Source organism: Bidens hawaiensis, unplaced genomic scaffold (genome assembly GCF_021521415.1).
Source record: "Bidens hawaiensis isolate Kalapana, Puna unplaced genomic scaffold, B.hawaiensis_p1.1 tig00040733_1, whole genome shotgun sequence".
Classification (NCBI taxonomy): domain Eukaryota; kingdom Viridiplantae; phylum Streptophyta; class Magnoliopsida; order Asterales; family Asteraceae; genus Bidens; species Bidens hawaiensis.
Window position 1 is genome coordinate 11,989 of NW_027497210.1, and position 23,548 is coordinate 35,536.

At 33.7% G+C, this 23,548-nt stretch overlaps 2 protein-coding genes across 2 annotated transcripts; both read right to left on the minus strand.

Annotated features, from left to right (window-relative positions):
• Positions 1-4,724: 4,724 nt before the first annotated feature.
• On the minus strand, positions 4,725-6,752 carry LOC143592404 (uncharacterized). Its single transcript, XM_077072335.1, has 6 exons — positions 6,643-6,752; positions 6,401-6,552; positions 5,674-5,783; positions 5,509-5,594; positions 4,920-5,021; positions 4,725-4,830 (listed from the first exon to the last, which is right to left on the minus strand). Exons 1-6 carry the CDS (start codon positions 6,750-6,752, stop codon positions 4,725-4,727), a joined length of 666 nt encoding a protein of 221 aa, XP_076928450.1.
• Positions 6,753-9,613: 2,861 nt separating this feature from the next.
• LOC143592402 (uncharacterized) lies at positions 9,614-23,295 on the minus strand. The gene is made up of 3 exons (XM_077072333.1): positions 22,983-23,295; positions 9,875-11,400; positions 9,614-9,802 (listed from the first exon to the last, which is right to left on the minus strand). Exons 1-3 carry the CDS (start codon positions 23,293-23,295, stop codon positions 9,614-9,616), a joined length of 2,028 nt encoding a protein of 675 aa, XP_076928448.1.
• Positions 23,296-23,548: the final 253 nt, after the last annotated feature.

Consider the following 23,548-nt stretch of genomic DNA (forward strand, 5'->3'; position numbering starts at 1 on the left):
TCGAGGGCTTCTTTGTAATTAAATCATTCTTTTCTAAGTCAGGGACCTCTCTGTCATTCTTTTAAACTTTAATTCGTTATCCAGTTCGTCATCCAATTCTTTAACGAATTAACTCCTTTGTTATCTCATAACGAATGGACCTTTTAAACGAACTGGCTTCTGTAACGAACTGGCTCTTTATAACAAACTGGCTCTTTATAACAAACCGGTTTCTATAACGAACTGAACCTTATAGCGAATTGGTCCTTATAACGCATGACCCTTTTATAACGAATGGACCTTCTAACGAATGAGGGTTCATTCGTCATTTCCCCATAACGAATTGCCTGACGAATTGCTTAACGAATTAAGCTAATTCGTTATTCTTCCTTAACGAATTACATGCTAGTTCGTCATTTCCCCGCTAACGAATTAGGGTTAGGTCAGAATGTCAGAATATTATCTGACATCCTCGTACACGTTTTTCCGGCGCCGCCTTTCCGGCGCCGTCATTGCCGGAAAACCAGGATCTCGCCGGAAAAGCGAGATCTGGCTTGTTTTCCACCGTTTTTCACCGTTTTCGTCCCGTTCGATCCAGATCTGAGCTAGGGTGACCCCTAGGCTCATCTTTTGCTCGGTTCATACCCGATTCCACCCGGATCCCGTGACTTTAATGGTTTAAACGGTTTCGGCTCGTCGTTTCGCGACTAGATCTAGCGGGTTTGGCTCTATACAATATCATACTATCATTACCTTGGGTTTCTTGGTGATTTCGGCTAGAGAGAGAAAGTAGGATGAGTGAGAGCTAAGTGTGTGTTTTTTATGGTGTATAGAATATGTGAAATGGATGGACTAATGCATAATTACTGTTTATATATTACAGGTCATGGGCTTAAGTCCATGGTCTTTTCTCTCTTTCTTTTTAGCCCAAGTCCATAACTCATATCTATTTAACCCAACACAAGCCCAACTCACAATAACTCATGTTTTATTTATTAACCGAAACGAGAAAACGGGATGTTACACCAATTGCGGCCGTGCATTTTTGCAATGTTGAAAATCCTAGTTTACGTCGAGCATCCTCCTTTGGTTGAAATATCTAAACTCGCGTTCTAGGTCCCCGGAAGTCCATAAGAATAACCGTCGACTCATCTGAAAATGGCGATGAAATTGTTTCAAATCATAAACATGGTCTTCAGAAAATAATCTTTCACCAAAAGGTTATGAGCAACCTGACAATCACGTTGAAACGGAGGTCGTCTAGTAAGCGATTGTGTGCGTTGGCATGCGTTGAATAACAGTTGAGCAGGAGGGCGAGTCCATTTTTTTTAAAAAAGAACTTAAATAGAATGGTAGAAGTTAGTAGAAGATGGAAAATTTTTGGTATAAGTTTAAGATGTGGTGGGTGTATATAAAGTTATAATTTATTTTTATGTTGTAGCCTTAACCTAACGGCTAAAAGGCATGGGGACAATCAATTTTGCATCAAAATCCACCACCAATTTTTTCCAAAACTCCGTGATGGGCATAGCGGTGATAGAAGATGGCGTCGTTTGGATTAAGGGCGGCCTGGTGTTCACGACACCAACTTACCTAACTGACATGGATGGAGTCATGGAGCCATTTGAAAACTCAATAACAAGTAGCCTAAAAAGTAATAGATAAGGAATCTAATAATGAAAAATAACAGATTTAGAACCTGTTTTTCGTTCTGCGCCAAATTTGGATTCTAAGATTTAACTTTTGTTGGTCTTCAATTATTTTTTTCTTTTAATTCTAGAAAATTTGGACATAGATGCCTTTAAAGTTTGAACATTAAACGCTTTTAAGTCTCACGGATAGTGTCAATAAAGAAACACTAAATTAACTCTAGGTAAGCTTCACCTAAAGTCTCGACCGAGATTGGATTCACACTAACCTAACCCCTGGTGGGCTTAGCTTAATGGTCTAACTGAATAAGAGTGGGGAACCGTTGTTATGAGTTCAGGTAGTCGTTACTTGCAAAACCGAACACCGTGAACTCGTTACGAGAAGGGGAATAAGGGGTCTTCTTGTAACCATCATCCGACGTGAGAATCAGTATGGTAAGTGATGAGTAAATTCTTAGAGAGAACAAGATTGTGGATCCTTTACCGTTGGTTCTCTTATAGTATTTATAGCCAAAGGGAAGGAGAATGATTGGGACAACTGTCCCACTCAGTACTACTTTCTAATCTTATGGATGAGCATGATAGGGGTGTTCTTCGGGTTATTTATTCGGGTTTCGGGTTGTTCGAGTTTGAGCTCAAAACAAATTGACCCAAGAACCGACCCAAATAAGTTCGGTTTGTTCGGATTTCGGGTTGTTCGGGTTTGAGCTCAAAACAAATTGACCCAAGAACCGACCTAAATAAGTTCGGTTTGTTCGGGTTTCGGGTTAAATGGGTCGGGTAAATTCGGGTCGGGTTTCGGGTTTAACAAATTAAAAAAACTTATCCACCTTTAACAATATAAAAAAAACCATATTCCAACCGTTATAAAACCGTAATATACAACCATATTCAACAATAACTTATAATATTTAGCAAAACATGAAATTTATCATACAAGCATGCATTAGACGGGATGGGGTGTTGTAGCATGTGGATCAATACTTGTGTGGATTGAAGAAACATGCTCAATACATATTGGTTTAAATACTTTACTATTTAAGTTTTTGAATTGAAGATACATTCTCAACATGATTTATGGTCATTAATACATTGGAATCCAACGTGATAAATCCAATATTAATTGGAGTCTTGAGAACAGCCGAACAAGAATACATATGGTCACTATGTTACTTTACCACTAAACTACCATATAAAATTAGGGATACATACATCGATGTATCATATTTCGGGTTATTCGGGTCAACCCAAATTTAGGTATTTCAACCCAAATACCGACCCGAATATTTTATCTCGGTTTAGGTTAGGAGTTTAATCGGTTCGGGTGAATTCGGATCGGGTTATTCGGGTCTCGGGCCGCTTCGGTTCGGGTTCCTTATTCGAATACGGTTAAAAAATACACTCCTACTCTGTAATATAGTACAATGAAATGACTATTTAAATGAGTTTTTTATTTGATAATGCCAAAGTTCAATTTAAAAGTATAAAAATTTATTTTTATTTTTTATGTATCACACAACTGAAGCATGTAAGATTAAATTGATGCCTAAATTAAGAATAATGAGCATAGCTAGTATTTAAATCTATATTAATTTAAGAGATATTTTCTAAAGTTATGCATTAATATGACAATACCAAAAAAATGCTATATAAGGAATATCCACTATTGTGACTATTTATCACAACCGATTACAATGTGACATAAAAGAACATTTTAATTTAAAGATTGGAAATTCTTTTTTATCCCTAACCGGTTGCAACCTAGATTGTTCTAGCAACCTAAGTTTGCAACTAAACTTTTATATATAACTTGGTTTTTTCATGAAAATTAATATTTTAACATTTTTTTAAATGTAACAAAATGGTTTTATTTATAAATAAAATATTGAACATTTGATATATTTTATAAAAAATGAAGCATTATTTATAAATATAATATTGGTTTAGGTTGGGTTTAGACGTGCACAAAATAACTGGTTCCGTACCCGAACCGGTGGACCCGACCCGGAACCGGTTCCAGGTCGTACCCAGTGGACCCAATATCCGGTTTGGGTATTTATATACCCAAAAGTCCTACCCCGTTCCGGTTCCAACCCGGTTCTGATTCCTACCCGGAATAACCGGTTTCGCGAGTATTGGACATTAAATGGTGCTGCAGCTCAATAAAGAGCCGTTGGAACTTGGGTTGGGTTGTGATGTTGGGTAAAATATTGGATTGGGTTGGGTTGTATAGGTGAAAGTGAGAGAAATTAGTTTTTTATAAAATAGTTAGGTTGGGCTGTGATAGACTGGTAGTGGATAGTCCTAAGTATTTCAATTGGGATGTATTATTATACATAAGAGTGTAAATTTCATGATTCCGTAATGATAGAATAGCCTTCTAAATCATGTTAAATCACTTTCACATAAAAGAATTTCGCATGTACAAAATCTCTAATAAGATAATACAGTGTTTTTATGAACAAATGTGATTTATGATAATACAAAACAAAGTCTTGAATTCCTAATCACCAATTTATTTCCTTTATATAGGGGGTTTACCGTCACCATGAACCAATGCAACATTTCATAAACAGGTATCTACCATTTTGCCAGTAGCTGCAGTAGCTACAACTGCCAAAGCCAAAATTGATATTGAATTATTGATGATTGAATTTATGCGGATGGTCAAAGTTGACATTGCAGCCCCTCTCAAAAGTTTGTGGATCCGCCAATGTATGTAAGAAGTGTTTGATACAAGACCACAAACATTGAATGAACTTAAAGAACTAGATTGGAACCATTCAAAGAACAGATCAATGGGTCATTATAGTCCAAAAGTTAAATACAGGTTACTACAAGAATAATCAAATAACTTGTAATGTATACAGATCTGCATAAAAAATTAACTTGAATTCTTCTTACTTTTGACAGTTGTGCTTTCTTGTTATCTTACCATATTCGTTTCACTCAAATTACCAAAAATTAAATTCCCAGGCAAAAAAACTCGACTCCCAGCTATTGGCTGCTCACTATTTGCATAAAGAAATACTGTAATTATTTCTACAACTGAGATTGTAATGATATTTCATGTAAACATATACAATATATTACCTTTTAAGAATGGCTGCTTTTGTGCTTCTTTGATTTCTTAATCCTATCACCATCAGTTGTTTGTTTGCTATGATCAGTCGTTTGAAGGTCTCTTCGTTTCTTGCTATAACTATAAACACATACAAGTTGAATAACAATTAAATAATATGAATACAAATATCATGATTTGTATCTCAAAATCAGAAAAGGAATGCACACCTCTCAACAAGATCCTCATCTGCATATTTATCAAGCCAGCTAACGTTTCCTGTGTGTGATGGAAGTAAAGAACCCGATATATGAAGCACTTCCTCATCAAAACTACATTACATGATATGTAACATTGTATCAAAACATACATCATTTAGATTTTTTCATATATATATTAAATTATTAAAGTTAGGTACATGTATTATATAGTTTTGGCTGGCTATATATTATTATTTGAATTTTGATTGACATCGACAATAAGCAAGCAAACCGAACCGTAGTCTCTCCTCTTTTGTTCTCTCAAAGGCAGATTATCAAATAATCGAATATGCATTTTCGAATCAGATAATCAAACCAGATATAATTGCATTATAATCAAACGATAAGCAATCTAACTCGAATCAGATAGTCGAACCAGGTATAGTGGACATATACAAAATTTTAAAGTTTTAGAAATGGACATATATGATCTTAAAGTTTTAGGAATATAAGGGTACAATGGTCACTTATTTTATTGTTTTCATGAATTTGGTATATATGATATTCTCCAAGTTTGTAAGGTTATGTATGAAATCGGCCCATCATTTAAATATATTACCTCTTAACCACAAAACGTATAACTGAATCGATCTCTATCTTATGCTTCTTATTAACCGAGCTAGCAAACAACTCCTTCCCATGTTTCTGAAACAACAAATTACGCAATTCATTCATTAACAAGACCCCAAAACAACACACACAAACACATAATTTATATACTTACAACTTTGTAATCGAACTCTTCTCGAATATCTTCTTCTATAATGGTGGCTGATGAAAACCCGAGAACAACTATGTGTATGGACTGTGGACCAAGTTTGACCACCTTTCCTTCTGAAAAACATTTTTCTTGATGAGATCTAAGTAGGTCGGTCACTTTAAACAGAAACCCGAGACAAGAAAACCAGAACTAACCCGGGCCATAGTAATTTGAGTCGGTTCTTGGTTCTACGTTTTGGGTTTCAGGTTAACCCCCAAAACCTGGATTCGTGATAGTTATAATTCAAACACGAAGCTTCTCAGTGAATAAGACTAGGACACAATCCAAGAAATTGATAATGCCTGTTCATGTTAATATGTTATATCTAAAAACTCCATACTAAGTCGAAGAAGTTTATGGTAGACTTTTTTTATTTTTACTTTTTTACGGATCGTGTTTTTGGATTACGCTGGTTTATTATTTGGCTATTTACGTTCACAAGTAAATATAATTAAGTTGTTTTAATGTTTAGCATTTTACTTAAAAAAATTTACTTTTCTTCTAAATTTCTTGGTAAGATACTTAAAACCCGGTAAAACCTAAAACTGAACCCGAAAAACCGTGAAAAATTTGGGTTAAATTTCGGATTTTAGATTAAAAATCTCAAATTTAATAAAACCCGACCCGGGAAACACAAAACTTTAACCCAACATGTACCATAAAATACTAAGAATAAAATATAAGAACAAACCTAATAACATGTTGGGTTTTGGATAAAAAAGCAACAGTTGAGCTTTCAATCTGACGCCGAAATAGAGATGAAGACCAGGGAGAATCTTGGCGAGTTCATCGTTGGTAGAAACACTGTGAGCCAACAGAACACCATCAAATGTTTCATTGAACCTACAAAACAATAAATTGATGAAATTGGCAGATAATATGTTTTGAATTTGAAGAAAAACAAAATTAGAAAATAAGAATGATAGATTATACTTGAATAACATGGAACTGAATTCATCATAGATTGATTGATTAACGTTTTTGGACTTAGATGGCGGTAAATAAACCATCAATTCAGCGTTTGATACCTTCAACCCCTCCATTACCGAGTCCTTCGTTCCGTCACAAACCCTGAGCAACATATTCAAAAACAAAAACCCTAGGACCGAACCCCTGTATCATATTTATTTTTGGGCCTCCAGAAATCTAAACTGATTTTAATGGGCCGCAGACTAGCCCCTAAGGCCCTAAATAAATGAACTGTTTTATTATATTATTATATATATTAAATAGAGGATTCATCCCCCTCACATATCCACTATTCATTTTACTATTCAATATTTTAATATTTTATTAATTATTAATTTATTTTAACTACTAAATCACCAACTATAATTCCATTAATAAGATTAAGAGAAATCTGCATTTTGTCTCCCTGGTTTATATCCACATTCGATGGGTTTACCCCTGAAAAAGATTTTGCGAAGTTTGGGCCCCTGTGTTTCTCCGGCGGGTTCCTCTGACTCCTATCGTCAGTTGACCCGTTAAAAAAAAGGAAATTACTTTATTACCCCTGATTCCTTTATAACTAATCGATTTACCCTCTTTCCCTTTATGTTACCATCTTCGGAGATTCTCTCAACCCTGTAATATTTCATTATCCGGCGACCCGATTGACGGATGTCTCAATTCAAGTCAAGTCAATTCTCCTCGGGTTCACCTTCCAAGCCTTGTCGTGCAGATGAGCTTTGTGTGAGATGTTCATGTGGTGCCGCGACATGTTACCGGATATCCAGGACCGATGCAAACCCGGGGCGTCGATTCTTGTGCTGTGTAAGTTTTAATTACTCACGAATTAGGGTTCTAGTCTGTTAATCGATGATGATTTTGTCTGTCGTGTTGCTTAGGTCAATTTTAGGGGTAATTAATCTGTGAATTGTGAATCGAATTAGGGTTGTTTGTTTGTTGATATATTTAGTCCGTTACAGAAGGGGAGTTGTGGGATGGCTAAAATGGGATGATGATCCCACTTGCCCTAGTTGTGAAAAGGTAATTCAAGCAATGGTGAAGATGATGAACAAGAAAGATGATTTTGCAAGAATTAAAACCAAAGAAGTAACAAGCTTGAAGATGTTGCTAAGAATTAGTTGGTTTTTGTTCTTTGTTTATGTTTGGTTTTATTGATTAGTTGTTAACATTGTATTTTTTGGATAATGTAATCTTTGTTGTTGTTATTGTAGTTTATGTTAAATGTTTAAAGTTTCTTGTTTCATATATTTACTTTAAATTTGTGTTCCACATTATCAGTCATGTTGCAGCCATGATGAAACTAAGAATGTTGAGTTAGGGAAGGATGATCAGAATGTTGAGTTAGGGAAGGATGATCAAAATGTTCAGTTTGACCAAGACAAAAGTCAAATGGAAGACAAGGAATATCAATTGGGTGAAGATGAGTTGATGGCTTATTTAGTGCAAGAAGATGACTTATTTAGAACAAGTGAAGAACATGAAATGGATCCTGGTGATGATTATGACTCTAAGGTTGTGAAAGCAGCTTTCAAGTACACCAGTGAGCCGGAAGAAGATTACTATCATGATCCATATGAAGACGATCCAGTGTGGGACTCTGACTGGTCAAATGATGATTATCATTGGAAGTAACATTGTAGTTGGTTTCTAGTATTGTTTGCATTTGAATTGTACTTTAATTTGACATGATTAAATCTATTGTAATGTTTGCATTATTTGCCTACATGCTACTAGTTTTTTTAAAAGTATTAAACAATATACTGTCAAAATAGCATACAAACCATCATGTTCCAAATCAAGCATAGCATACAAACCATCATGTCCCAAATCAAACACACATGCTACAAGTCTTAAATTGTTTCAAACACAAACCATGACATGGTACCAGAAAGTTCAAACAAAAGTCTTAAATAGTCTCAAACACACACCATCAATCTAACTCAAACACAACTTTATGGTTGACATCATTATTGTTGAATTGGTGCCCTGCATGTTCTGATGTTGTGTCCGTAACCTCCATATCTTCCACAACTTTTTTCATGCCCCAACCTGGTAAGTCTTCCTCATGCAGAAAACACTTCCTGAACCTCTTCAATCTTCCTCTTCCTCTTCTTGCTATCTGCCAATTTCTTCTTCTCACCTAGTGCCTTCTTCCTGCTCTTCTTCGGTCTGCCAATCTGAGTATGATGTTTAGGAGGAGTTATTATTGTTGGGCAATTTGAGGGTGTCCACATATCAGGGTCTGGTATGGGTCTGATTTGGTGATTATACACCTTCTTCCAAGTGTCTAACCAGTAAGCTTCATCAACCAACTTCTCCAATGGACCGACATACGCAGCCTTTTACCCCGTTATTCGATGGTGAACGCAGCCTAGCTCTCCCCCTTCAATAGGCTAAGCCTATCCCTTTGCCGTAAAGCTAAGACAGAACTCAGCTAGGACCGATGTTGTTTTCTATCATGTTATATAGGGCTGCCACAGCATGTTTGCATGGCATACCTGTCAAGTCCCATCTCTAGCATGTGCAAGTTCTATCCCCCACATTCACCACACATTGGCTTCTCAGACTTTTAACCTATGAACATATTTGCATATTAACAAAAGATTGATTGTAATATCATAGTCATGCAAATTTTCATACCTGATAAGTCACATCATCAACCATCATAACTGTCAATTTGCTTGCTTCTGTTTGGATTTCATCCCATGCTTTTGTTGCTTGCGGTGTTAATGGGCCCCTTGCAGTGGCTTGCATCTTCTTCACAGTCACAATCCTCATGGTCAAATACTCTCTAATATACTCCAAGCATGTAATGATCGGCTTGTCTCTTGCTCCAACAAGTTGCTTGTTGAAAGATTCACAAAGGTTGTTCAGCAACATATCACTTTGTGCCCTTCCTGAAAAATGTGATCTTGACCATCTTGCTGCCAGGATCTCACTTTGTTTTCTTAATCTCCTCCATTGCCATGTTGAAGTAGGGTACAGAAGTGGCCGATGCTGCCCTATAAAACAAGCCTTTATACAAATCTCCCCTCCATGTTTGCCTCAAGTTCTCATGGATGTGTATACAACAAAACCGATGCTCTGCCCTAGGGAAAACACTCTCAACTGCTTGAATAAGTCCCTACAGCAGTCAAATCACCATAATTAGTGTACATGAGTTAGCCTATTACAAATATATCCTACGTGTACATACCTTTTGTCGGTCACTTATGAAAGTAAAATTGGCATCATGAGGCAAGTCAAGATCATCTCCAAGGAGATCTAAGAACCATTTCCATGAGTCTGTGCATTCGGCTTCCACTATTACAAAGGCAACAAGATACAAGCAATTGTTACCGTACGTCCCGACAGCAGTTAAAATCTGTCCGGGGTATTTCCCTTTCATAAAACAACCATCCAACCCAAGAAGTTCTCTACCAAGCAATTTAAATCCTTTAACCAAAGCAGCATAACACACATATATCCTTCTAAATTGCCTTGTTTTAAGGTTAGGGTTAGCACATGGTTCAACATCTAATTTAATGGTACTACCTGGGTTTGCTTTAAGAAGCTCATCAATATAGTATCTGAGGTGGGTGTATTGTTTGGTGTGGTCACCATCCTTCCTTTGCAAGGCTATTGTCTTTGCTCTTCTCATCTTGGATTCAGAAAGTTGTACTTGATGCATCTGCTGGAATTTGGCCTTCAATTCCTTGGCAGATAAGTTGGGGGTGGTTTGTAGTTCAACCTCAATCTCTTTGGCAATAGTAGACATTGTGTACAAACCAATTGTTCTACTTCTGAGACAGTCGTGTTTTCTTGGAATGGCCTTCACACACCAATTATCCTCAACAGATTGTCTTGAGATGTGCATCGTCCAAGGGCAAGTGGGTTTCATTTCCCTTTTTTTTACCTTCAACTTTTCCTGACTTGACACATTTGACCCCTCACCAGCAACCAAATTAGGATTGGTCCCCAAACAAATCACCCTAAACCTTAAAGGATCATTCTTCTTGATATACAAATCTCTTCTAGCATGAATAGTATAACTCTTAACCATTTCATTCAATGTTTCCTTTAATGGTATTAACTTACCAACATAAAATAGACACTCATCATCATTATTCCTTTCCTTCCCCTTGAACTTTCTTAACATACTATTCAACACACTCAAGCGCTCATCATCAGAGTTCTCATAGGTATCCATGCAAGGATTTAAACCATCATCATCACTAATATGATCAGCTGCTGCTTCTACCACATTAAAATCTACAATAGCTTTATACAACCTCATGTCAACTTCTACATCCTCCAAGGGTGTTTGAAAGGCAGCCGTATACTCAGGATCACTTTCATCTGATCGATCACTATCATAACTGTCATCATCTTCCTCACTAGAACTATTTTCAGCATTCTCTTCATCAACACTTTCACCACCCACTTCATCAACACTCTCACCACCCACTTCATGGACACTTTCACCACTCACTTCATGGACACTTTGACCACTCACTTCATGAACACTTTCAAAACCAAAACCAGGTACAAATCCAGAATCATAGACCACAATTTCAGTACCACTAGTCCTGCCATGTTCTACAAAAATCTCAACAATGTGAGTACCTATACCATCACTACCTCTAATCATATCACAAAAATCTTGAAAATGATAATCTTCAACCAACGGCTTTAAACCCAAGTCCAAACTAATACGCGGATGTTTGTAATGAAAACAACAAGCTGTACCACAACCATATTGTAACTTACAAAGTATTTCAAGCAACAAACTTTTACAAAATTCAGAAACTTGAACTTCATCAACGTAAGTGATCTTCCCCCCCTTCGTATCTTCGTTGCCCCTCGGTAGCGAAATACCCTCCATGGAAAAGTTTTATGGTGAATGCATGTGAATAATTTTCACCTATAACAACATTCAACCCGTTAACAACACACAAGTAAATAAAACAAAAATTTTGAACAAACAGTAACACCTTACCATATAGGTCGTACGGGTCACAATACTCACTGTCCGGCCTAAAAGAATACGAGGTCGACATTGTGATGTGTGCAGGTGACGTTTGATTTTAACGGTGATCGGAAAAATTAGGGGTTCAATGTTCGAACGGTTGGTTTGTATTTGGGTGTTTGGGAAAAAAACCCTAAATCGGGGGTTTTTATTGAATCAGGGGTGTGTAAATAGATAAAAGACTATATTACCCTTCGACATTAACGGTCAACGACGGGTCAACTGACGGTAGGAGTCAGAGGAACCCGCCGGAGAAACACAGAGGCCCAAACTTCGCAAAATCTTTTTCAGGGGTAAACCCATCGAATGTGGATATAAACCAGGGAGACAAAATGCATATTTCTCTAAGATTAATGGTTTTTATTTTCTTTATTCTATTTTTTTTTTCAACTAACTAAAATTTTATAACATACTATATTTTTAAATACAAAACTTGGACAAGTGCCGGCTTTACATGTTTTATTTGCCGGGTTAAACGATTTTCTTAAACTTTGCTTTCATATTTATATAGTTCGTCTTTACAATGACCGAAAATTTTTTCAGGATTTAAAATATCCCATCGTCGCACGGTTTTATATCCGCGTTTCAATGTTTGATACCTCGCATTTAAAATATTTTTATTGGCTTACTAATATATGTTTACGAATTTGTGTTGGTAACGCTAATACTAACCGAATTTATACGAGTTTGCAGCTGTAATGTGTCGTTTTTTTAAGTTCTACATATGATAATTTGTTGTATTTATGCATCGACTGGTTTATTTTTTTTGTTTGGTTTCAATGCCGAAACTTGATACAGACTGGCTTCGCGTCGACTTGCAGCGAGTTTATGGTTTAACATTTTTAGTTATGTTTTTTTGTTCGATTTAACAGTCCCGTCGCGAAGCGCGGGGTCGTAAAACCTAGTTTTAACATTAGAAACAACTATTGTTTATATTTTAACATTAAAAACATCCAAACGATTACCTCATGCACCAGATAAATTGGCAACAATCTGCATCGTAATCCCTTTTGGATAGCAAACCTAATCCTACTAAAAACAAATTTTTGGTTCGTAGAGGCTGATAAGTTTCTATGCACGACCATTTGAACCATGTTCAAAAAGTCAACGGCCTCCGGGCTAAGAAATCAAATGTGTCAAAAACAAAAGGGATAAACACATGTTGATTTTTAGACAAGTTTTCTCGTATTTAGAAACCTTTCCCGAGGCCGTCGTCAACACAAACATAGTCTGCCCCGCTACAAACTCATTGTCCCACAACCCAACAAGCGGAGGCACTCATGTGAGGTCCACACAAGCGTGTTTCCCTTCTACCCATCCATAAACAAATATATCAGCTGATCGTAAAGTGGACCTCCCTTCAAGCTCTTAAAAACTCAAATTAGCTTTTCAAAATTTTATCATCTTCAATTTTCATCTTTATTAGTATTCTTACTAGGTAGTAAGTTAGTGCCTCGTGTATCACACTGGCATGAATTGGATAAAGTCAAAAGTATTTATGGCATATCAATTGTAAAATTTTGTCACCTTTCCTTAACTAACATAAGTTAACTGCATATAATAACTTCAATAATCAGAGCAATAGGATACATATAACTTCATTTTATGCAATCAAAGAACGTAATAATCGAATCATCAATCCACCAATTATCATGATTATCAATCCCTCCCAATTCATCAACAAAATAACAATATTCAAGTAATCTGTGTTATCGTGTATAATCAGAAAAGAAAACATTAATGAAATAGTTAAAATTCAAACTCACAATAATTCTTTATTTCACAACCTTCTGCTAACCGGAGTTGACAACCTCCTGGTTGACTTCACAGCATTCGGATACCCGTTTTTTCTTATTTCCTTTTACCACCCACCAGTCCAAATCGAATGATCCAAGCACATCCCCCACCAGTCCAAATCGAGGCTCATGGAAAACTGAAATGAAATAGAAATCGGGACGGGATAATCTAAATAATTATTTTACAAATAAAGTAATACATAATGTATATAGAAAAATTTATTGCATCTATGCGTTTATCATTTTACATAAATTGATTTTATTTATATAACAAAATAATTTTTCCCAAAAGAATGAAGTTAATAAAAAACAATAATGCACGTGAAATACATGCACAATGACTCTCCAGTTATTGAAAAATTATTCTTAATATCATATATGTATAATTGAAAGAAATTTGGTTATCAATCAATTTCGGAGAACACTTCTCATATAATGATAGTTTTGAGCTACGCCACGAAAAAGATTTTGATAAGTTTGAGGGGCTTCTCAGCTTTGCCAATTGACAAAAAAAACTAACAGGTTAACATATTCAATTTTGTGAATGTTTTGCTTCACTTGAGCATAATTTTGTACGACATGCTTCACATACAACATTCTAATCACTATCCAAGGAAAAGTCAATGTTGACACAAATGTTTGTAATTTGATAAAAAGTTATAAACATTGATAGGTCTAAAGGTGGCATGTCTGAAGTGTTTGTCATTTTTTTTAAATTTAATAATCATGTGAAAAATACTCAATGTGCAAAACCTTGAATCTTTTGACTATTTCCAAAATTGTTCTTAAAAATAAATTCAAAACTTTGAACTCACAACAAGTTTGACGATAAATCTTTTGCATTCTCAAACTTTTAAAAATATTAAGATTACCCTTCCTTTACCCGTAACAAATTTGAGCCAAATGTAGCTAATTTGTACAAAACTTTCTATGTACCAACTTTTAACCCGTAACAATCAAATTTAAGTTCCAGAAAAACCCCGAAGCAATTCTTGATAAAGAAAACTCAATAAACTAAAGAGTTAATGGCCATTTTCGTCCCTGTGGTTTGTTACTTTCGCCACTTCAGTCCAAAATTTGTATTTTTGTCAATTTAGTCCTCATAGATTTAAATATTAGCCAATTACGTCCTATCCGTCTAACGGCATCCAGCTATGCCGTTAGTTTAAGGGTATTTTTGTCTTTCTACTTTTTATTTTGAGTTATTGGTCATTTTCGTCCCTGTGGTTTGATACTTTTGTCAATTCAGTCCAAAGTTTGAATTTTTTTCAATTTAAGTCAGTTTTTTTCTATAACCCTAGAGAGCATTATCCAAGCCCAAAACAAGTCTGCATTTACTCTATCTACAACAATAATCACACCCCCTCCTCTCGTATTTAGTTTCTAGACGGTTCCTAAACTCTCCCCCATGGTAGAATTCAATGGTAAAGTGGTCAAAGCAATTCCGTGAAACCGAATTGTACGTAAAAACTAAAAATCGTTTCTTTGATTAATGCATAATATTTAGGGTTTAGAGATTAACATATCATAACGAAAATCTGGGTCGTAATCAACTATTATACATTAATCTACAAAATAATTTTTAGTTTTTTCTGTATAATTCGGTTTCAGGGAATTACCTTGGCCACTTTACCATTGAATTCCACCATGGAGAAGATTTTAGGAAATGTCTAGAAACTAAATATAAGGGGGGGGGGGTTATGATTACTGTTGTCAACAGAGTAAATGCATACCAGTATTTGAGGTTGCTCGATGGGTTTGGGCTTGAATTATGCTCTTCAGGGTTATAAACAAAAAACATAAAAAATAAAAAAAAAAACTGAATTAAACTGAACATTAAATTGACAAATTTTCAAACTTTGGACTGAATTGACAAAGATATCAAACCACAGGGACTAAAATGACCATTAACTCAAAATTAAAAGGAGAAAGACAAAAATACCCTTAAACTAACGGCATAGCTGGATGCCGTTAGACGGATGGAACGTAATTGGCTAATATTTAAAACTATGAGGACTAAATTGACAAAATTAAAAATTTTGGACTGAAGTGGCGAAAGTAGCAAACCATAGGGATGAAAATGGCCATTAACTCTAAACTAAATATGATAAACTTTATTATATTTGAAAGTGATTGATATATACTATCCTTACAATTTAACACATATATGTATAGTTTACTAAATTAACCAAAAAAATAAATAGATAGATTTAAATCATATATTTATAATTTATAAATTTATATGATAATGTACAAAAAAACTAATAAATAAATGGATTTATTTTTAAAAAATGGATCAAGTTTTAAACACACACACCCATACACATATAATTTAATGATTAAAAAATTACTTCGTAAATTGAAAGCATGTTAAAGTTTTTTTTTTATTTACAATGTTCAACAATATTCATAATATAATATGTTAATGATAAAATTTAAAATTACATTCTTTTCAATATTTAACAAACACGATTTTTTGTTGATTTTTGGATTTCACCAAGTATGTTGTGAAATATATTCTAATAATGTATAGTAATATAATATGTAAATATTTATTTTTATAAAAACGTATAGATATAATATAAATAGAGTTTAAAAAAAGTGAATAATTTAATCATGCTATAGATATAATATAAATGAAGTGTAAAAGGAAAGTGAATAATTATTGATTTATAACATATATTAGTTTTGAAGGGATAAAAAATGTGAGGATCAACCACAAACCGACACATGCCTACAATTATTTTACTTTATTATATATATATATATATATATATGTAGATGTAGATGTAGATGTAGATGTAGATATAGATAACAAATATATTGTAAAAGTTGATTAATAAGAATATAGAATATAATAAAATATTATAAATTTGATTTATATGAGATATATTTTATTTCAATTATATCAAATTATTAGTCAGTAATTTATACTCAATTTTAATCATATCTTGTAACAAAATATTGTTTTATAATGGGTTATTGGATTTAAATACAGTTCAATTTTCAATTTATCATATCTTGTATCATATCTTCTATCACTTTCAAACGTAGCAGACCCCTTAACACTGTTAGTTTTCTTATTGACATGACATTTTTTTTGTTACACTTCATATATAAGTTGGAAGCCAATGCCCAATGAATTTTGCTGTGTCTAGGAAGATATATTCATCATCTCATTTCATTTAGTCTTTCATTTCACAAACTTTATAAAAACCTCAAACATATACTTAAAATAGATAAAAAATAAAATCATGGTGTGTGAATTGGGATGGTGGCTACGGCAAGATTTTGGTACACATAAAAAATCTTATGGAGTATATAATCACATAAACAATGATATCTTATCAGATAATTGGGTTAGATAAATAGTTATATCACCAAATCTCATACCCGATTAAACGGCCTATGAACGTCATGTATATCAGGTATTGTTAATTTGTTATCAGGGCTTGAGTTTCATTGCTCTCTCTTTGAAAGTAGGTACAAGATTGGAAACTATATGTTTTAATGTTTATTTATCTTAGCCAAATAGTAAACATTTGTAACATAATAATAACAATAAAAGTGCAAATGTATACAAGTTAGTTTGATTCTTTGATGATTTGATAAATTCAGTTTTCTAAGTTTAACAATTTTTCTAAATCCATCTGAAGCTTGAATTAAACCGTTTTAATAAGTAATTAATTTTGATAGAAATAAACATTTCGTTAATATTTTTCTCTACTCTTTATTATAAATTTTATTCAAAACCAACCTGTAACTAGATGCAGGTCTTCAACACTAGTTATTATATATTCACATTATTATATATATTAAATAGAGGATTTCATCCCCCTCACATATCCACTATTCATTTTACTATTCAATATTTTAATATTTTATTAATTATTAATTTATTTTAACTACTAAATCACCAACTATAATTCCATAAATAAGATTAATGTTTTTTATTTTCTTTATTCTAAATTTTTTTTTCAACTAACTAAAATTATAACATACTATATTTTTAAATACAAAACTTGGACAAGTGCCGGCTTTACATGTTTTATTTGCCGGGTTAAACGATTTTCTTAAACTTTGCTTTCATATTTATATAGTTCGTCTTTACAATGACCGAAACTTTTTTCAGGATTTAAAATATCCCATCGTCGCACGGTTTTATATCCGTGTTTCAATGTTTAATACCTCGCATTTAAAATATTTTTATTGGCTTACTAATATATGTTTACGAATTTGTGTTGGTAACGCTAATACTAACCGAATTTATACGAGTTTGCAGCTGTAATGTGTCGGTTTTTTAAGTTCTACATATGATAATTTGTTGTATTTATGCATCGACTGGTTTATTTTTTTGTTTAGTTTCAATGCCGAAACTTAATACAGACTGGCTTCGCGTCGACTTGCAGCGTGTTTATGGTTTAACATTTTTAGTTATGTTTTTTTGTTCGATTTAACAGTTCCGTCGCGAAGCGCGGGGTCGTAAAACCTAGTTTTAACATTAAAAACAACTATTGTTTATATTTTAACATTAAAAACATCCAAACGATTACCTCATGCACCAGATAAATTGGCAACAATCTACATCGTAATCCCTTTTAGATAGCAAACCTAATCCTACTAAAAACAAATTTTTGGTTCGTAGAGGCTGATAAGTTTCTATGCACGACCATTTGAACCATGTTCAAAAAGTCAACGGCCCCCAGGCTAAGAAATCAAATGTGTCAAAAACAAAAGGGATAAACACATGTTGATTTTTTATACAAGTTTTCTCGTATTTAGAAACCTTTCCCGAGGCCGTCGTCAACACAAACATAGTCTGCCCCGCTACAAACTCATTGTCCCACAACCCAACAAGCGGAGGCACTCATGTGAGGTCCACACAAGCGTGTTTCCCTTCTACCCATCCATAAACAAATATATCAGCTTATCGTAAAGTGGACCTCCCTTCAAGTTCTTAAAAACTCGAATTAGCTTTTCAAAATTTTATCATATTCAATTTTCATCTTTATTAGTATTCTTACTAGGTACTAAGTTAGTGCCTCGTGTATCACACGTGCATGAATTGGATAAAACGTCAATTAAATATATATGTTTATGTATTATATTTTGTATTTATATAAACGGGTGATTTTATATAGATGTTATGTTTTTGTAAATTTAATAAATTGGAGGCATAGGAAGTCACGACAACAATAGTCATATGATTTAGCATTGAAAATATCGTTTCTTAGTATATTTTTTTGTAGGTATAAAAATTATAATATGAAATAATCGCTAAAGAAATATTTTTTTCAAATGAACGATTAACTACTATTAAAGTACATTTAGTTGCAAACAATGAAATTACATAAAAATTTAAGAAACATTAATACAAAAAAACCATCAAAAGCTTCAAAATATTTATTTGTAGCCCAAGTCTATTGTCTTATTTGTAAGTTTACATTTTTTATCTAAAATATTCACTTTAAGTCATCTATACTATTGACTCTCGATATGCCTTTTACATTTATCCATGTGTAAATACTAGCCTTTCAAGTATATGCTAACTTTTGTTATTGATTGTCCTTCACTTTCGTGGATAGACATTGAAAACAAACTGCAATATGAAGTTGTCTTCTCTCGAGCTTTAAAGAAAGTTTATTGTCTGAAGGCGTCAAACCACTTCTGCTACTATGACCATTATTAGTACCGGAAATTACTTTTACTTCGATAACACGCCTACCCAAACTTATGATCTGACGTCTGGTTCCATGACACATATCATGTTTCTTTTCAATATTCCTTAGTAACATGACCGACACACCAACTTTAATGGACAATTTATGGTTTGGCATTCAAGATATCTTTAGCTCATTTAAAAAAATAAAAATAAAAATAAAAATGCGGAGGGTATAAAGTTGGATCAAAATTCTCGGTAGCACTATCCACTAATTAACACTATCAAAACTTAGATACTACTTGTCACGTAGGTGTCTTATGATACCCCGCGTACTCGACTTGTCATCAGGAGCTAGGTGTGTTTACAATTGAAAGTAAAAATAAAAAAACCAGCCTTGAAGCCAACATGATGACCGTTTTGGGCAGTTTTATGGGTTTTACACCAAACTGTAAACACTGTTATCAGGAACTAGCTTATTTGTCCGCTTATGATAGTGGGGGTACTGATTTTCTCTTGTCATGGATTCATCATGGGAGTGGCTCAACTGACGACCAGTGGGATCCGAGAAGTGCTAACACTTTGGATACACTTTTAGTTGATCATCGAGACACTCTCTATAGATATGCAGACCCAAAATGTTAATCACAACTTTATTAGTTTCGATCTTCGAATAGCGCATTATAAAAATTTGAGATTGTTGTCAACTTGTTATTTAAGTATTGTATAAGAAAAAATAAAACATAAAACCATTACAAAAATGCCAAACCAAGTCAAGTTGAATAAGCACAAGTATGAACTAATGTAACATCAATTCAGCTTTCTCTTAGTTAATTAAACATCGCATTATGAAATTCTACCTATGATGTTAAAACAATTGAGTTTTTTTACACTTGGCATCTTCTTATTGGTCCATTAACCTTATTTCCTAAAATACTAAGAGCTTCTTATAATTTCTTGATATTAAAATAATTCAAAAGTAAAATAAATTTTCTTCCTGATAGACCCGTATTTGTTTATTAATACCCATAAGTCCATAACCTGATTTAATAATATAACCTAATTGTAATTCATATCCTAATCACTTTACTATCCTATAGCCCCCGTCTTAATTCTCTCTTCTACATTATCTTCTAAAATTCAAACAAGACCGTTTAATACACCCTATTTTTTTGTGTGAATTGGTTCTAGTTTTGTTTTGTTTATCTTCCAGACATTAACGATCGGTAGATTATTAATTTCTCCTAATTTCCCTTCCGGACATTAACGATCGAATATAATTTGGGTGTCCATCATTTCCGATTTTGTTTCATGTTTTTGCTTCATTTCTAGATATCTCGATATCAAGTTAATTTGTATCATTTTTTCGTTTGATAACCGTAATTTTGACGAACAGGGTATGGAGTATGATTTTCCGCAATAGTTACATCAATTGGCCATCGTTGGATGTCCTCGACAAGGTATGGAGTATGATTTATAAACATATTGCTTGTATATTAACATTAACGATCGATTATGATTTGGGTGTCCATCGTTCCGGTTTTGTTTCATGTTTTTTGTTAATTGGTAATATCTCGATAGCAAGTTATTTTTTATTATTTTTTTGTTTATACGTATATGCTAAGAAATGTAATTTGACACTTTTGGAATTTATAATTTCGAAGATCAATTATTTAAATATTGGTCAATTTCATTTGAGGTTTATTCGGACATTGAATGAATAATTGTTTTATTTCCTGAAATTAAATTTTCTTTATAATAAATGCCAAAATTAAACATTCATTTTTAATTCTTACCGAAATTAGTGTTAAGTCAAACATTCAATTACAAATTATATGATAACAGACATCATTAATAAACTTAAATTCTTGCCTAAATTATCTGTAATCTATATTTGGTTATTATTTGTAAACCTATATTTATGATTTCAAATCATATTATATAATCCTACTTAATAAGAAGTTTCATTTTAACATATCATATTCAATTTTTTGTAAACCAATATCAGAATCCGTGGTGTTTAATATTTTAAAGAATCATTTCATTCTGCAGGAAAAATACATATTATTTACAAAGTGGAGGTTGCAAATTGTCAAGCTATTCTTGACATAATGTCCAGCTTATATGCAGCTGGAATATTTAATAAATTACGCATGACAAAGGTATTTTTTAGCTGTTGATAAATTAATCAAGTCAAACTTTTTTAAAATTACATATTATCATTTATTTTCACCACTTATTGTGTAGCGGGACATTACACTGGAAATGTGTGGTATTCTTATCGACTGGCTTATAGAGGTAAGCTTTTGAACGCACTATGAATTTAGAGTTTTTTTTCCTGAAATATTTAGATGACCGTGAAATGAAATGTTCAATACATTTTTGTTAGCACAAATCATTTGTAAATAATTCATTTGGTAAACTTTCATTTATACCCTTGTGTAATTCTGCATACCAGTTCTTGCTTTTCCAAAAAAATGGTATTTATTTTACCAACATGAACAATGAAAACACCACTCTTAAATATAAATGGTATTCTGTTTTGATTCAATTTATTAAAATGTGTGATTTTTTTATTCTCTTTTTATAACATCTCGAATTTTTATGAATAATATTAAAATATTATTTACATTGGAAGAATTAGTTTGAGTTAATAGATAAATAATAATAATAATAGAATAATAATGCTAAAAGGATGGTAGACTAAACTAGATGAAATTAGATCATGGACTTAAGATGAAGATGAGCCTAGTGTCCATGGGCTTAAGGCGTATAAATACCCCTTAAACCCTAAATCTTTTCCATCTCCATCATTCTACACCTTAGCCTACACCATCAAGAACACACACTTAAGCCAAACACTCTCTACACCATTCTAATCAACGATCCAAGACCAACTAAAGGTAAGAAATCATTTATCTCAGCTGACCCAACATTTTAAAACCCGACATTACAGCCCCGGGATGCCAAATGAGCCGTTTGGATCTAGATCTAGCTTTTATCAGGTGTTCAATCCATAAAAAACGAGCTTAAGGGTCACCTTAGCTTGGATCTGGACCACCCACATAAACGCGATCAAAATCCGGCCAACCGTGGTGGTTAACGACGGCTAACGGCGTCGGAATCGCTGAAAAACCCTAAAAACGCGTTAAAGATGAGTTGATCTGCACATATCCGGCGGATATGTGGCCAGCGGATATGTGAGAAGCGTATATGTGTACACATACACATATATGGTGGATATGTAGGTTCGACTTATACGGACGCATATGTATCTAGCGTGTATGTACTTATACGCTGGAGAACATATACGCTGGAAAACATATACGGGGGTTTTGAACTTCAGTTTTCTGATAAGGTTTCTAGTAAAGACTTATCAACCCCAGCCATCCAGGGGCTCTGCCCCTTGGACCATGCTAGGGGTTGCCGCCCCTAGAACCATGCTTCCAGGGGCGCTGCCCCCGACCCCTGTTAGCCAGGGTTTCATTAACCTAGAAATATGATATAATTAAGAGTAGTTAAGTTATGCTTGTTAATTGTTGTTTTAATGTTTAGCATTTTACTTTACAAAATTTATTTGGCTATTTACGTTCACAAGTAAAGATAATTTAAGTTGTTTTAATGTTTAGCATTTTACTTTAAAAATTATTTTTTTTTCTAATTTTCTAGGTATAATACTAGAAACCCGATTAACCCAACAAGGTAAAACCCAAACCCGAAAACCATGACAAATTCGTGTCAGGTTTTAAATTAAAGGTTTCAAATTTAATAAAACCCGACCCAGGAAACCCAAAACCCAAAAACTTAATCCAACATGTATCATAGAATACCCAAAACAAACCTAATAACATGTTTGGTTTGGGATAAAAAAGCAACAACTGAGCTTTCAATCTGACGCCAAAATAAGGATGAAGACCTGGAAGAATCTTGGCGAGTTCATCGTTGGTGGAAACACTGTGAGCCAACAGAACACCGCCAAATGTTTCATTGAACCTAAAGAAGAATATATTGGGAGATAACATGTTTAGAAGAATTTGAAGAAAATCACTTGAATAGCATTGAGCTGAGTTCATCATAGATTGATTAACGTTTTTGGACTTGGATGGCGGTAAATAAACCTTCAATTCGGCGATTGATACCTTCAATCCCTCCATTACTATACCTCACAAAACTTGATCTTCAAAAACCCTAGTTTGTAATTGTATCAAGAAAAACCCGTGTATGGGTTTGGGCCTTTAGAAATATATAGCAATTTTAATGGGCCGCACAATCGGCCCATAGTAAAAGAATATTTTCATGATTATTTGGTTATTTTGAGAATGAATCCTTTAAATGAGCTACTGGCTAATTTCACCGTGTTGGGATACAATCGTTGAAAAACCCTCACCTAAGGTGAACGTATGTGAA

Excerpts from the sequence above, each read along its gene's own strand:
- LOC143592404 (XM_077072335.1), bottom strand. The coding sequence starts at position 6,752 with ATGGAGGGGTTGAAGGTATCAAACGCTGAATTGATGGTTTATTTACCG. Across the intron at positions 5,022-5,508 it reads ATACGTTTTGTGGTTAAGAG|TTTTGATGAGGAAGTGCTTC; the intron begins GTAATATATTTA and ends CATGTAATGTAG. Across the intron at positions 4,831-4,919 it reads GATGAGGATCTTGTTGAGAG|TTATAGCAAGAAACGAAGAG; the intron begins GTGTGCATTCCT and ends ATGTGTTTATAG.
- LOC143592402 (XM_077072333.1), bottom strand. The coding sequence starts at position 23,295 with ATGGAGGGATTGAAGGTATCAATCGCCGAATTGAAGGTTTATTTACCG. Across the intron at positions 11,401-22,982 it reads CAAACCAAACATGTTATTAG|CTTGTTGTTTTCATTACAAA; the intron begins GTTTGTTTTGGG and ends GTTGTGGTACAG. Across the intron at positions 9,803-9,874 it reads TCATAAGTGACCGACAAAAG|GGACTTATTCAAGCAGTTGA; the intron begins GTATGTACACGT and ends TGACTGCTGTAG.